At 43.0% G+C, this 17,268-nt stretch overlaps 1 protein-coding gene across 1 annotated transcript in view; it reads left to right on the top strand.

Moving 5' to 3' along the window:
* Positions 1 to 11,769: 11,769 nt before the first annotated feature.
* The window catches only part of LOC115197043 (receptor-type tyrosine-protein phosphatase eta-like), a 67,506-nt gene continuing 62,007 nt past the window's right edge, over positions 11,770 to 17,268 (top strand). The window contains exon 1 of the mRNA XM_029758176.1: positions 11,770 to 12,252. Within this exon, the coding sequence (XP_029614036.1) occupies positions 12,175 to 12,252 (78 nt within the window). The 5' untranslated portion in view covers positions 11,770 to 12,174. The remainder of the gene's footprint in view (positions 12,253 to 17,268) is intronic.

Here is a 17,268-nt window from a genome sequence, read left to right as displayed (position 1 = left end):
CTGCCTCTAATTGGGAACCAAACCAAAACACACATTTTAAACTAGAACACCCCCTCGTCACGCACTGACCTACTACACCATAGAGAAACTCTATGGTCAGGGTGTGACAATACCAATTTGGGGGGGTGACTAGTGTCGGTGGCGGCTCCGGTGCGGGTCGTAGCCCCCCCCCCAGACCCCTGATCTGACCCTGGCACCGGGCTGAACAACGTGAATGGACTGGGCATCGGTGCAGAGAAGGGCTCCAGCCCTGGAGCTGGGTTGGACGCCGTGCCTAGACTGGGCATCAGCGCAGAGGAAGGCTCCGGCCATGGAGCTGGGTTGAACGCCGCGCCCGGACTGGGCACCGGCGCAGAGGAAGGATCCGGCCTTGGAGCTGGGCTGGTCGCCATGCCTGGACTGGGCACCGGCGCTGAGGAAGGCTCTGGCCTAGGAGCGGGACTGGATGCCATGTCTGGACTGGACACCGGCGCAGAGGAGGGCTCCTGCCCTGGAGCTGGACTGGATGCCTTGCCTGTAAGCTCCGGACCGTTGACCCTCACTGGAGGTTCCGGACCGTGGACCGTCGCAAGAGGTTCCGGACCGTGAACCGTCGCAGGCGGTTCCGGACCGTGGACCGTCGCAGTAGGTTTCTGGACCATGGACCGTCGCAGGAGGTTCCGGACTGGGAACCGTCGCCAGAAGCTCCGGACTGGGAACCGTCGCCGGAAGCTCCGGACTGGGAACCGTCGCCAGAAGCTCCGGACTGGGAACACCCCCTTGTCACGCCCTGACCTACTACACCATAGAGAAACAAGGGCTCTCTATGGTCAGGGCGAGACATCAATGCTTGACTGAGTGAACCTACTCCTCTTATGTCGTCAGCCTTTGAGAGACTCCAGGGAGCTATGGTTTTCTCTAAATTGGATTTACGGAACACGTACAATCTGGTGCGCATCAGACAGGGAGACAAGTGGAAGACAGCGTTCAACACCCCAAATGGAGATTATGAGTACCGTGTCATGTCGTTTGAACTTACAAATGCCCCAGGCGTTTTCCAGGCCCTGGTTAATGATGTGCTGCACGACTTCATTCACCAGTTCGTGTTTGTGTACATGGATGACATCGTCATCTTCTCTAGGTCCATGCTTGAACACATCCAACATGTTCAGCCAGGTTCTTCAAAGACTCCTCTCTCACCACTTGTTCCTGAAAGCAGAAAAGTGTAAGTTTCCCGTCCCTCAGATCACCTTCCTGGGGTACATCGTGTCTCAGGGCTTGTTACAGATGGACTCCCAAAAGGTAGAAGCAGTGGTCAACTGGCCGCGACCCAGCACAGTCAAGCAAGTCCAGCGCTTTTTGGGTTTTGCCAATTTCTACCGGAGAATTGTGAGAGACTTTAGTTCTGTGGCTGCGCAATTGACAGCACTGACCAAGGGCTCAGCTGGGCATGTAAGCTGGACCCCTGATGCTGACGAGGAGTCTTGTCCCGGATGCATGTCGGACAGGCAGCCACAAAGGTCAGAGTGTCCGCCTCCGCCGAATGCCACCAAAACCTCCTCCTCAGAAACTCTAGCATTCACTGCCCTCCCAGATGAGAGGTGAGATGCGATGAGTGACCCCACTGAATTAACTTGGACCATGCCCCAAGAGGGACAAAAAGTCTGTTAGGTGGGCAGCCGTCAGGAACTGCCTCCCTACCTTGCGCCTCCCTCACTACAGTCTCTATACCCCAGGACACCGGGGGATGATGGACCAAGTGGCCAATCCTCACTGGAGCTGGGGAACTGGCAAGAAAGGGCATCCGGCTTCACATTCTTAGACCCCGGACGGTAAGATAACGTGAATCTGAACCGAGTGAAGAAAAGAGCCCAATGAGCCTGTCAGGGACTGAGATGTTTAGCCTCCTCGATGTAGGCCAGGTTCTTGTGGTCAGTCATAACCGTAAAGGGATGTTCCGAACTCTCCAACCAGTGCCGCCACTTCTCCAGTTTGACCGCAAGAAGCTCCCGATTGCCGACATCATAGTTCCTCTCCACTGGAGTGAGACGCCTGGAGAAGAAGGCACAGGGATGAAGCTTTTGGTCTTTAGCTGAGCGCTGAGACAGAACCGCACCCACGCCAACGTCAGAGGCATCCATCTCTACCATGAAGGGAAAAGAAGGATCTACATGTTCTAGGATGGGTGCAGAAATAAACTGACGTTTCAAGTCCTGGAACACCTTCTCAGCAGCAGGAGCTGTAACAGGTTCTGTGTTATTGGAGCGTTGTTGCCTTAGGCTACCGCTGGAGGGCACCCTTACCTTGTTTTCTAGTTTCCAGGTTACCCTGATTATTTCTTATTGGTTTCACCTGCATTTAATTACCTTCTCTGTTCACCTGGTTGCCTGGTTATTTAGGTTCCTCAGTTGGCCTGTATCATTGCTTTGGTCTCATGTTTGGTTAATATGCTCTTGTGCTGCTGCTTTCTTTCTTTTAAGACTCTTGTCACGTTTTACCAGGATCAGTAGAGAGGCAGAGTCATTTGCAGGAGACAGAGGTCCGGAGTGATAGTGTTTTAATGGGAAATCCGGAAACAACACAAGAAGCCGAAAGGCACAGGGCGCACACAATACTCAACGAGGGAAAACACGTTCCCAAAACAAAAATGACGTACGGGGCACAGCCCGGTCAATTATAGAATAAAGCGAGCAGCACTCATTAACATCTGTCCAGAGTGGACATAAAACAATCCCGCACGAAATCCTGAACTGAAAAGACACACTAAATAACCCCCCACTAATGACAGACAAGAAACAGGTGCGGATCAGACAGACAAAACCAAAAGACACAGAAACATTGATCGGTGGCAGCTAGTAGGGCGGCGACGACGACCGCCGAGCGCCGCCCGACCGAGGAGGGGTGCCACCTTCTGTGGATACTGTGACAACTCTAAGTAAAAGTTCTGAATTTACCCCTACCTCTGCTTACTGTGTTTCTCTGCACCTGGGTTTGAGTTCGTACAAGCATTATTGTCACACCTTACGGATAATCAAATGTATTATTGGTCACATACACATATTTAGCAGATGTTATTGCTGGTGTAGCGAAATTCTTGTAATAATTGTATGTGTGGCGTACAGAGCTGAGCTAGTCATTCAAAAATTGTGTTAAACACTATTATTGCACACAGAGTGAGTCCATTTAACTTGTGTGACTTGTTAAGCAAATGTTTACTCCTGAACTTATTTAGGCTTGCCAAAATAAAGGGGTTGAATACTTATTGACTCAAGATATTTCAGCTTTTGATTTTTTATACATTTGTAAAAATGTCTAAAAACATAATTCCACTTTGACATTATTGGGGATTGTGTCTAGGTCAGTGACACAAAATTTCAATTGAATCCATAATTTCTTTTTTAGGCTGTAACACAAGTGTGTTACAGATCATGTCTAGATGCTTTTTATAGTGGAGATCAAGTTTATAAATTGCTTGGCTGGGCTGATGAAACAGTGGATTACGCAAATGGAACAGAGTAAATAGGCATTTTTACGTCATAGATTTAGCCGGTGGTAACTTGTGGAATAGACACCGGCTGGAATGCGATGTTAACCAATCAGCATTCAAAATTAGATCCACCCGTACTATAATGCTTCATAACAGTGTCATAAAGTGTATTTTCTACAAGATATCGAAAATATGATGAAAAAAAACATGACAATAAAGTATTAATTACTACAACAAAAACAAAGGATTTAAGAAACAAACTTTAAAACAAAAGGAAACTTTTTGGCAGGGAAAAAATGTGAATAAATGTGGGTTTTGACATTTTGTACAGTAGGTGTCATAACCGGCCATAAAATAATGCAATTTAGGGCCTCCCGGGTGGCACAGTGGTCTAAGGCACTGCCATCAGAGACTCTGGGTTCGAGCCCAGGCTCTGTCGCAGCCGGCTGCGACCGGGAGGCCCATGGGGCGGCACACCATTGGCTTAGCGTCGTCCGGGTTAGGGAGGGTTTGGCCGGCAGGGATATCCTTGTGTCATCGCGCACAAGCGACTCCTGTGGCGGGCCGGGCGCAGTGCACGCTAACCAGGTCGCTAGGTGTACGGTGTTTCCTCCGAAACATTGGTGCGGCTGGCTTCTGGGTTGGATGCACGCTGTGTTAAGAAGCAGTGCGGATTGGTTGGGTTGTGTTTCGGAGGACGCATGGCTCTCAACCTTCGCCTCTCCCGAGTCTGTGCGGGAGTTGTAGCGATGAGACAAGACAGTAACTACTAACAATTGGATACCACGAAATTGGGGAGAAAAAAGGGGTAAAAAAATCACAAAAAACAATAAAAAATTAAAATATTTGAAAAAAACAATAAAAAAAAATAATGCTATTTATGTCACAATAGGGTTAAATATATGGGTCATGACAGTGTTATGATCATATTATGACAGGTTACGACAAGTTACGTCAGCTGTTATGACATTATGAAATGATTATGATCTTGTCATAACGTGTTATGACACTGGGTGTACAGTAAGTGTTACCTAATGGTAATAATGTCATCACTACTGGTAACATTGTGTATTTTCATATTATGATGTGTCCTGTGGAAGTGTTTCAGAGGAGAGGACAGTGGAGTGGGTCTGATAACATAATTATCTGTACAGAGAGATTGTGAGCCCTGTATATTAAGAGTGTCCAAACTAAACAAGGTGGATATGAACTGGAACATGGTTTTGGCAGTAAAGACGTAAACATCCACAGTCACTGGTCATGATCGGAATTACAGTTTGACAAATGAGGGAGAGAGGGAGAGAGGAAGGCAGAGAGAGAAAGAGAGAGAATTCTCACGGGGGTAGATAGTGGAAAATGACAGTTTCATACAGACTTATATGAAACTCTATGCCTTTAATGGATGGTTGGGACAGAGATTTCAAATGTAAAAAGATGTTAAAAAGAACTCTCCCTTTAGCCAAGCATTTGGACATTGAGTACAGTATGGTGTCCGGTGTGAATTTAAGGATTTTCTCTCTCCTCTTCTCTCTGAGGACCTCAGGACTGCCTGGCCTGATGACTCCTTGCTGTCCCCAGTCCACCTGGTCGTGCTGCTGCTCCAGTTTCAACTGTTCTGCTTGCGGCTATGGAACCCTGACCTGTTCACCGGACGTGCTACCTTGTCCCGGACCTGCTGTTTTCGACTCTCTCTCTCTATCGCACCTGCTGTCTCTAACTCTGAATGATCGGCTATGAAAAGCCAACTGACATTCACTCCTGAGGTGTTGGCCTGTTGCACCCTCTACAACCACTGTGATTATTATTATTTGACTCTGCTGGTCATCTATGAACGTTTGAACATGTTGTCCATGCACGTACTGTTATAATCTCCACCCGGCACAGCCAGTAGAGGACTGGCCACCCCTCAGAGCCTGGTTCCACTCTTGATTTCTTCCTAGGTTCTGGCCTTTCTAGGGAGTTTTTCCTAGCCTCTGTGCTTCTACATCTGCATTGCTTGCTGTTTGGGGTTTTAGGCTGGGTTTCTGTATAGCACTTTGTGACATCGGCTGATGTAAAAAGGGCTTTATAAATACATTTTATTCAGTACAGAACAGTACAGTCCAATACAACAGAGGGACTCTGTGATCCTGACTGAAGAGGAGTTATCCCCCCTCCCCCGCCTAAAGAATGTATTTTTAACAGAAAACAGGATCCTCCATTATAGTGAATGGGAAAATGTCAATCTTCGTGTAAACAAAAATATGTTTAGAAAACAGTCATGGTCCCAATAATTGCTTCTAATACACCAGATGTGTGTCCTTGAACTGATTATTACAGAAGAAGTTATAAAGATAATTAAGTTGCTAATGGCAGCCTCTAGTACTCAATGAGAGGGGGCAGCACTGAGCTGTCTTGCAACGTCACATCCTGGAGTAGCTCAAACTGTGCGTATTATGTATCCATGAGACGCCATCTTAATCTACATGATTTGGCTTCAATGCACTATTGAGTCTTCACATAGGAATTAATGATGTCACGTGATCGATGGCTTTGTCCATTCATATACAGTCATCGCTTTCTCCTCTCTTCCCCTTCCTCCCTGCACTTAGCCTGCCCTGGTTGCCATATCAGGCAAACTCCTGGTTAAAACAACAAAATCTGGCAACCCGGCTACCCTGAACTCTGTATAAGCTTAAACTACCCTTTCTGCAGACACTGAGGGGCCCAGTCCATCTTTTCCTAGGATAATCATTATGTGGAGTTTCCGGGAGTAAGACATCGTTAAACTCACAAGCACAGTTGATATTCCAGGAAGTGAATAAGAAACATTCCCAGTTTACTTTAGGTCCCAATGTGACTTAAATGGGTATTTCTTTCATGGGGCTCCTTGGGGAATATCTAACATGAAATGCTGACACAAGCATCACAAACATTTGTTTTCATAACGTTTTTCTCTCCAAACCAGAGAGGCCGAGAGCAGTGGAGGGAGCAGAGGGAACAGTCTTAGTGTACTAGAGTGTGTGACAGAGGAAAGGCGAGGCCCATTTGGATCTGACCGTTTTAAAAACATCCTCCCATAATTATCTTATATTTATTTTAATTAAACTCCAGTGGAATCGTGGCGGGGAAAACCGTGTCTGCCCATCCGGTGTAAAGGTGTTATACAGACAGGCTCAACCTCTATTGTTGACACATGCTCAACTTTCCATCTCCCTGTGAGAGACAGACTCAACCTCTCTAAGTCTTGGAGCAAAGTAGCTCTCCCCCTGGAGACCCCCTTTGCTTCCAGGCTTTTGCTCCAGCCGTAATCTAACACATCTGATCCAGCTAATGAATGTCCTGATGGGTAGCTGATTAGCAGAATCAGGTTTGTTAGAGCTGTCACAAACTCTTGCATTCCTAGGAGTTTTCCAGTCCAAAACCTGCACCCTTACTCTTACAGTCTCATTCTATGCTGGTTGAAACTCGACTTGTCTTAGTCTACCTGATGAGCTGACCTACTAGTGAAAAATACACCCAATTCTCGCAGATCTAAAAGGAAGGGAATCAACGAGGGTAGAAGGAAGGGAGTCAACAAGGGTAGAAGGAAGGGAGCAAGGTTTTTGGATTATAAGGCAGCCCTAAAGCCCATTGAAGACACCTCGGGACACGTGTGGCCAGCAGCCAGTATATATAACCACTTTTCCTTAATTAGGAATGTCCATTGTGTTCAGTATTTGCCCTGGCCCTGGGTGCTTTTGTTTCCTTTCCTCCCTTCTTCTTTTGAAGGAGGGCAAACATTCATGTACCTAAAAAATGTACTCAAAAGGCACCCTGGGAAATAAATATGCAAATAAGCCTATACCCTAGTGTTAAAACAACACCCCAAAACGAGTTAGGTAACAACACAGGAGTTAATTATCTATCACCGAGAAAGTGTAACAGCATCAGCTCTAATAAAGTGTTAATTTAAGTAGGAATTTGCAACACCCATGGTGGCTGACCTTTAGTCCATCAGAAGAAGGTGAATTTCCATTCTAGTATTCTAATTCTCAAATCTATGATAACTAGGCCCTCAAAGAAAGGCTTATGATATACAGCATGTAATGTATTGTCAGAAAGAGTTTAATTTTAAAGGCTAATAAGGCTAGTGGAACCACTCATAAAAGGTTCTAGGCCTCCCGAGTGGCGCAGAGGTCTAAGGCACTAAGGCACAACCGTCTGTGATCGGGAGTCCCATAGGGTGGCGCACAATTGACCCAGCTTCGTCCAGGTTAGGGGAGGGTTTAGCCAGGGGGGGCTTTACTTGGCTCCCCGCAGTCTAGCAACTCCTTGTGGGGGGCCGGGTGCCTGCAGGCTGACCTCAGTCATCAGGTTTCTTCCGACACATTGGCGGGCGGATGTTAAGAAGCGTGGTTTGGCAGGTCATGTTTCGGAGGACGCATGACTTGACCTCCGCCTCCCGAGCCCGTTGGTGAGTTGCAGCGATGGGACAAGATCCAAATCGGGGGAAAACGGGGTTACATTTATTTAAATGATATATATATATATATATATATATATATATATATATATATATATATATTATGGGTTCTAGGAAGAACACCTTCAAAGATAAAAGAGTTATCAGTAGAACCTTTAGAGGATAAAAGAGTTCTTGGTAGAACCGTTCATAGAGGTTTCTAGGCAGAACTCTTCATAGAGTGTTCTAGGTAGAACTATTTACAGGAGGTTTTATGAAGAACACCAGATAGAGGGTTCTAGGTAGAACCCTTTGCAAAGAGCTTATTGCACTAAAAAGGGTTCCCCTATATCCCCTACTTTTCTAAGAGTGTAGGAATATTAAGAATGTTTGGAACAAAAAAATTACGTTATTAACTGTTCTCAAATAAAGGTTCTGTTTGGTTCTCAAATAAAAGTTTTGTTCCGGAACACTAGAGACTAACCCTAATCCGGTTAGGGTTGTGGCAGTCATGACATTTTGTCAGCCAGTTATTGTCATGCAAAAGACTGCTGGCCCCATGGTAATTGACCGTTAATTAACATTTACATGTTTAGCATCTCCTGGCCTCCACGCATACAAGCCAGTGATGAACACCTTTGGAACATCAACATTTTAAAAAGTCTAATAAGTCAATTTAATATACACCATCAGAATAAATTCATTATTTATTTTAGTCAGGTCTAAAGAAACATTATGATATGAAGAAAATGTATTTCAGAAGAACAGAATATGAGTTGGCCTGCTGTAGACTAAATTATCTGGCTATGCGCCATACCATAGGCTTTAGGCTAGTTCATTTAGCTGACAAGATAGGCACGTCCTGTGCTATTATTTGATATGGTTTTATAATAAGAAAAGTGTAAATGGACATAGCTGAATAAACTAGAAATTATATTTCCCATTACAGAGCGACTGCTCATATGAAGTGGCTATGTTGAGCATAAAAGTGATCATTTGAAACAGGTCCTATATGCTAGATTTAGAGTTATTTAGCAACTTTAGTTGTGAATGATACAAACCTTACACTCTAAAAATTAGGAGTCCAACAAGGGTTCTTCTAAGACGCTCAAAGTTCTTTGAAGAACCTTATGTTACACCCTGATCTGTTTAACCTGTCTTTGTGGTTGTCTCCACCCCCCTCCAGGTGTCACCCATCTTCCTCATTATCCCCAGTGTATTTATACCTGTGTTCTCTGTTTGATGCCAGTTCGTCTTGTCTTGTCAGGTCTTACCAGCGTGTTTCTCCATCTCCCTGCTTTCTCAAGTTCTGTTTCCTAGTTTCCCCGGTTCTGACCATTCTGCCTGCCCTGACCCTGAACCTGCCTGCCATTTTGAACCTGTCTGACTCTGACCTGTTTGTGAACCTCTGCCTGTCATGACCCCGAGCCTGCCTGCTGTTCCTTACCTTATTGACTCTGGCCTGGATTACGGACCTCTGCCTGCCTTTGACCTGTCTTTTGCCTGCCCCCTGTTTGGGTCAATACACATGTGACTCTAGCTGTCTGCATCTGGGTCTTATCCTGAGTTCTGATACCTTAGGGTTCTTGGCACTGAAAATGGCCCCCCAAAAGGTTCCTCCAAGAACTCCATAGGAGGTGGGGTTCACCGAGGAACCTCCTTATTTGGTATTTGTTGATTGATATCCATTAAATTGTGTCCATTTTGTGTTTTAGAAAAATTTTAACAAATATGAATAGATAGATGGTATGATCAGAAAACAATATAAATGTAGATTATACAGGGGACAAACCTTAAACTTAGGAGATTTGTACATTTTTCAGTGAAGTGCCTACATCTGCTGTCCTTTCAGAATCAAATTCAAATGTTTCAATTGGGCAGTTAGGTTCCTGCAAACCCCCCCACCAACTAAGGAGGTTACTCGATGAACAGAGCTTGAGAAGAAGAACCTTTTGGGGGCCATTTTCAGTGCCAAGAACCTTAAGGTTCTTTTGAAGAACTTTGAGAATCTTAGAAGAACCCTTGTTGAACCCCACATTTTTAGAGTGTGTTCCTGTAGCTACCCAGAGCTTAATTTGGGAAAACAAGTGAAATCTGGGCAGGAACATCAATAGTAACGTGTTCCCAACGAAACATACAGTGTATTCGGAAAGTATTCAGACACCTTGACTTTTTCCACATTTTGTTACGTCACAGCCTTATTCTAAAATGTATTGAATTGTTTTTCCCCCTCATCAATCTACACACAATACCCCATAATGACAAACAGATTTAAAAAAACCCTGACATATTACATTTACATAAGTATTCAGACCCTTTACTCAGTGCTTTGTTGAAGCATCTTTGGCAGCGATTACAGCCTCGAGTCTACTTGGGTATGACGCTACAAGCTTGGCACACCTGTATTTGGGGAGTTTCTGGGGCCCTGAGCGCTCTGGAGCAGGTTTTCAGCAAGGATCTCTCTGTACTTTGCTCTGTTCATCTTTCTCTCGTTCCTGACTAGTCTCCCAGTCCCTGCCACTGAAAAACATCCCACCATGCTTCACCGTAGGGACAGTGTCAGGTTTCTTCCAGACGTGACGCTTAGCATTCAGGCCAAAGAGTTCAATCTTGTTTCTCATGGTCTGAGAGTCCTTTAGGTGCCTTTTGACAAACTCCAAGCGGGCTGTCATGTGCTTTTTACTGAGGAGGGACTTCCATCTGGCCACTACCATAAAGGCCTGATTGGTGGAGTGCTGCAGAGATGGTTGTCTTTCTGGAAGGTTCTCCCATCTTCACAGAGGAACTCTGAGACTCTGTCAGATTGACCATCGGGTTCTTGGTCACCTCTCTGACCAAGGCCCTTCTCCCCGATTGCTCATTTTGGCCGGGTGGCCAGCTCTAGGAAGACTCTTGGTGGTTCCAAACTTCGTCCATTTAAGAATGATGGAGGCCATTATGGTCTTGGAGACCTTCAATGCTGCAGACATGTATTGTTACCCTTCCCCAGATCTGTGCTCCGACACAATCCTGTCTCGGACCTCTATGGACAATTCCTTTCGACCTCATGGCTTGTTTTTTGCTCTGACATGCCCTGTCAACTGTACGACCTTATATAGGTGTGTGCCTTCCCAAATCATGTCCAATCAATTGATTTACCACAGGTGGACTCCAGTCAAGTTATAGAAACATCTCAAGGATGATCAAAGGAAACAGGATGCACCTGAGCTAAATTTCAAGTCTCATAGCAAAGAGTCTGAAAACTTATGTAAATAAGATATGTTTTTTTATTTTTATAAATTAGCTGAAATTTCTACAAAACTTGTTTCAGTTTGTCACTATGGGATATTGTGTGTAGATTGATGAGGAGTTTTGTACTTATTTAATCCATTTTAGAATAAGGCTGTAACATAGCAATGTGGAAAAGGTCAAGGGGTCTGAATACTTTCCGAATTTACTCTATGAAAAAAACGCAGCGTATCTTGTGGATTGGGTCTAGCATTTAAGCTATACTTGATTTAAGGTATTGCACTTTTGGGACTACTCCATGTTATCCTTCAAATACCAGGCCAACAAAATCAAGCCAGTTCAATACATTTGGTATATGACAGGTCTGGTGTATGCAAATAAGGGACATCGGCCCATTGTAAACAACCAGTTTCAATATACACAATATAAATAATATTACAATTATTTAGGTGTGGAGATAAGACTTCAAATCAAATGTTATTGGTCATGTACACATGTTTTAGGACACTTACAGAAAGCAGTGATTTTAGTTTCCATAAACATTTGCCTTGGCTGCGCTTGGATTTGTTGAGGAACCCCGTCATGGATGCATTTCTTAACACTGTTTCGCGGAGTTATGGCAAGAATGTGGGATGGCTACATTTCTGAATGAAAGACTTCCTCCCCGAAGTCCTCGCGGAGGAAGAGGACCTAGTAACGTTAGCAACAGCATTGATTAAATGACCACAGAGACCATTGCCAGAAAGTGAAGTAGAGGAGGAGGCGTATAGCCAAGCTGTCTGCACAGGCATGCACACAACTATAACTTCTGAAAGTGACGCCAGAGGCCACCGCTCCACCCCGCAAAAGGGGACACAGAAAAGTAACTTCTTCCTATAAACACCACCACTCATTTGGCGACCGGAGCCAGCGCAACAGTTTACAAGACCACACCAGCGACAAGGCTAAACTGTACGCGGCTATAAAATCAAAAGTCGAGGAGATAGTTTTCAAGAAAGAGTAACGTTTGGAATTGCAAGCGTACACTAGCAAGAAACGCTTGTGAAGTTTCTCCCAGATGTTCGGCATCATGAGTCGAATGTCCTGCTTCGGTGTTCTTCTCAGGACGTCTGTCGTCCTATATCTGTTTCTCAAAGTAAGTGACTGATTTATATTTGACAACATTAACACAACTTGGAGAGGTTTTAGGTCTTGTTGTTTCTATAGAAAAGCCATAATACTGTGTCATAAATGACGATGCTGAACATTGCACCTGTCGCGTCAGGTAAAGTTCTGTTCCTATGCCAGCAAGTGGCTGCATTTAAGACTCAGGCCTATCACTATCCGTCTGTATAGAGAGTCTGTATACATGAGTTTGTAAAGTCATTGAATAATAATAATAATGGAAATCTTATTTTTCGATTTTTCTGTCAAATCCATGAAAATTTCAAAGGTTACAGAATGTATTCAGTTTATGACAGTGCTTCTATTGTGCGATGAATACGGTCTTGTTAGAATTAGGACTATAATCAATTCATGTCACTAAGTAATTAATACACTGACCTTTTAGTTTCAACAATATTAAGCTATTTATTCGCACGGGGGCCCAGGATTGTCTGCATTTAGTTGGATGTGAGAGAATGTGTTAATCTCTCTCCAATACCCTCACATTTTTGACAATTATTTCATATATTTAAATGCAAAAATGCCACTCTGGAATTCAGTATTTTATATTTAGGCATAATATGTGTGTGATTCTTATTGTTCTCTTTAGGCTATTTGATATTTATTCATATGTCTTTTGTTAAAGGGTCTTTTAATGGACTCAACATGTACAATAGGCTAAACAACAAGCGTATTGCCAGCTACTAGATTAGGTATTACAGACCCATCTGTAATAGTAGAAAGTTTTTGCTGCAGAATCATATTCATATAAACACCAACAATACCAACAGAGACTTAATTCACAAGGGATAGGGCACAATATACATAAACACAGCATTAAACATACTTTGCACATACAGTGCTTGCAAAAGTTTTCAGACCCCTTGGATTTCTTCATGTGGTATTGTGTTTCAAAGCGGGATTTAAATTGTTATAATTGTTAAAACAATTGTCAACACAAAAAACTCTAATGTCAAAGTGGAAGAATATATATTTCATTTCTTTAAATAAATAATCATATAGAATATAGTTGTTGCATAAGTATTCAGCCACTTTGTTTAGGCAACCCTACATTTGGTCAGGAATCAAATGTTGCTTTACAAATCACGTAATAAGTTACATGGACTCACACTGTGTTAAATAATAGGGGTTGACATGATTTTTGAATGACTAGCCCTTCGTCTGTCAACCATACATACACCATCTGTAAATATTGAATTTCAAGCACCCATCTGAAAATAGCCCACCCAACAACCTACCTCATCCCCATATTGTTTTTATTTACTTTTTTTGCTCTTTTGCGCACCAGTATTTCTACTTGCACAACATCATCTGTACATCTATCACTTCAGTGTTAATCTGCTAAATTGTAATTACTTCGCTACTATGGCCTATTTATTGCCTTACCTCCTTACTCCATTTGCACACACTGTATATAGATTTTTCTATTGTGTTATTGAATGTACTTTTGTTTATCCTATGTGTAACTCTGTGTTGTTTTTTGTCGCACTGCTTTGCTTTATCTTGGCCAGGTCGCAGTTGTAAATGAGAACTTGTTCTCAACTGGCCTACCTGGTTAAATAAAGGTGAAAAAAATAAAATAAATATATTCAACTACAAAGACCAGGGAGCTTTTCGAAAGCCTCATAATGAAGGGCAGTGATTGGTAGATGGGTAACAATAACAAATCAGACATTAAATATCTCTTGAAGTATGGTCAAGTTCATAATTATGCTGTGGATTATGTATATATTAAACCACCCAGACACTTCAAAGATAGCGATTCTTCTGAACTGAGCTGCAGGACCGGAATAAAACTGCTCAGGGATGTTACCATGAGGCCATCCGTAATATATATATATATTTTTTAAACAGCTACAGAGTTCAATGGCTGTGATGGGAGAAAATTGAGGATGGATCAACAACATTGTAGTGACTCCACAATAATAATAATGACATAAATGACAGAGTGAAAAGAAGAATACAAAACATACAGAATACAAATATTCTAAAACATGCAACAAGGCACTAAAGTAATACTGAGAAAAAAAACACAACCAAGGAATCATTTTGGGCCTGAATGCAAAGCCTTATGTTTGGGGAAAATCCAACACAACGCATCACAGAGTAACTACCTCCTTATTTTCAAGCATGGTGGTGGCTGCATCATGGTATGGGTATGCTTGTCATCAGCAAATACTGGGGAGTTTTTCCAGGATAAAAATAAACGGGATGGAGCTAAGAACAGGCAAAATCCTGGAAGAAAACTTGCTTACCAATAAGACAGTGAGTGAATGGCCAAGTTATAGTTTAGACCTAAATCTGCTTGAAAATCTATGGCAAGACTTGAAAATTGCTGTCTTGCCATGATCCCCAACATCTTGACGGGGCTTGAAGAATTTTGAAAATAATGGGAAAATATTGCACAATCCAGGTGTGCATAGCTCTTTTATAGACTTAGCCAAAACTCACAGCTGTAATCGATGTCAAAGGTGTTTTTAACATGTATCGACTTGAATACTTATGCGATGACAATATTTTAGTTATTGAATTTCTATTCATCCTTAAAAAATGTATAATTTTCCTTCCACTTTGACAGAGTATTTTGTGTAGATTGTTGACAAAAAAATGACAATTCAATCAATTTTAATCCCACGTTGTAACAATACATTGTGAAGAAATCCAAGGAGTCTGAATACTTTTGCAAGGCACTGTAGTTGCTGGAGCCTATTAGCCATTTAACCTGTGCTTATCCTACCACTATTTGACTATAGACTAGGTCCACTGATCTTTCTGGAGAGGGTGAGTTAGAATGGCATGTGAAGATGTGTGAGTCCCACACAAAGGGGTCAGGAATTGAATGAGGACTGTGTGTGTGTGTGTGTGTGTGTGTGTGTGTGTGTGTGTGTGTGTGTGTGTGTGTGTGAGAGTACTTGAGAGTGCTGTGCTTGTATCCTGACATGATCATGCTGTTTTGGACGTGGGTTCTCATATATAACGTGTAGGCTACAGGAGTAAGACTTCAGGCTGACAGAGAGAGCTCAGGGCAACGCTTTACATCTGTTATGCACATTTCCCTATACCTCTTATATTTACTAAATGATTTATCGAATAATATAACATAATATTGAAAAGTGAATCAAAAGTAATCCACAAACGGCATGTGCTGACTAGCTTGTTACAAGTTAAATACATATGTTATTCCAATGGTAGTTCCACTGGTAGTAGATTTGAAGGGTTTTGCTGGAAGAGCTGTCCCTATGAAAAGTGCCACAAACAGTGAGAAGCTTTGGTTTGGCGTGTCCACCCAGCCTAAGGGGTTCCCGAATGGCGCAGCGGTCTAAGGCACTGCATCTCAGTACTTGAGGCGTCACTACAGACACCCTGTTTCGAATCCAGGCTGTATCACAACCGGCTGTGATCGGGAGTCCCATAGGGTGGCGCCCAATTGGCCCAGCGTCATCCGGGTTTGCCCGGAGTAGGCCGTCATTGTAAATAAGAATTTGTTCTTAACCGACTTGCCTAGTTAAATAAAGGTTACATTTCAAATTAAAACATTTTAAACTGGGTAATTTAAGGGTGATGAGGAAGTGGTGATGTAGTGATGTGGTAAGGCGATGCCTTATCACCTTGCCAACTTCTATGAAGAGTACACACAGTGATCGTGAGGAGAACAGGTCATGGTACATATGCAAAACGGATTTTTAATCCTGTTACTATAACACAGGTAGAAGAGACAGTCTGGCCTCTGAGGTGAACTGCACTATAGTTAAAGGGTAAATATCACAAGGGAAGTTAGCAGAATCTGTTGTTTAATATAAGCATTATGCTAATTCGTTGAATTCATAAATAACCAAAATCAGCAGAAGAATTGGGAAATGGGAGGGCAGAGAAGGGTGACCTAGCACTGTGTGGAAAGATGTAAGTAAAACCGTATAAGGATCCCATGTTATTTGAATATCAAAGTCGTCCTCTGAAGTGGATAGTGGGAAGAATGATTGGCCATATTGGATTTAGAGAATAAGAAACCTTTATTTCAAAAATACAAAATATTTAACAGAATTCTTCACTGATATTACTTCATAACCTCCATGTTTCGCTCTACCGTTAGCCTCAGATCTTTTACAGTCAATAAGGAACATTGTTTGAAATAGAAAAAAGTTATGAGAAATAGCCGCTACTATTGCAGCCATTTCAAATAACCCTCAGTTTGTTCTAGGCCGGCCCCTGGGGGACTGTGGAAGGCTTTGAGATTAGGATTCGTATGTGGTTGAGAGCGAGTTCCTATTGATAGCTCTCGGGTACTGATAACCATGGTTGTGAGTATGTGTGTGTGTATGATTGAACAGTGGCTGGCAGTGCCACCAAAGGGAGAGATTATGGTGATGATGATGGTGGGTAGGGGACCGATAAGATAAGACCCATTTCAGAGGAGGGCACCTTTGTGTTTCACAGCTCAAAGGACCCAGAGGTCGAGAGGTCAATAGGGAAAAGGCACTTTAAAGTATTTTACATAATCTCGTTCCTGTTATTGTTCTTGCTGGCAATTTTTTTGTTCTTTTGCTTTTTCTCTTACTCTCTTTCTCGCCCCTTTGTATGTAATGCTCTCCTCCCATACTGACTACCTCACTCCCACTCTCTTCCCCGCTTTCTCATCCTTCCTCTTCCTTCTCTGTGCCCCCTCTCTTCTACTGTTTCCCAAGGGTGAAATTGTGGTGTAGATATTGCCTTCGGAAAGTATTCAGACCCATTGACTTGTCCCATATTTTGTTACGTTGTAGCCTTATTCTAAAATCTATTAAATCATTTCCCTCTCCTCATCAATCTACGCACAATACCCCATAATGACAAAACAAGAACAGGTTGTTAAATTTTTTTGCACATTCATTAAAAAACCCCGAAATACAACATTTACATAAGTATTCAGACCCTTTATTCAGTACTTTGTTGAAGCACCTTTTGCAGTGATTACAGCCTCGAGTCTTCTTGGGTATGACGCTACAAGCTT

This window comes from Salmo trutta, chromosome 7 (assembly GCF_901001165.1).
Source record: "Salmo trutta chromosome 7, fSalTru1.1, whole genome shotgun sequence".
Classification (NCBI taxonomy): domain Eukaryota; kingdom Metazoa; phylum Chordata; class Actinopteri; order Salmoniformes; family Salmonidae; genus Salmo; species Salmo trutta.
This window is presented reverse-complemented; position numbering and strand designations above follow the sequence as displayed.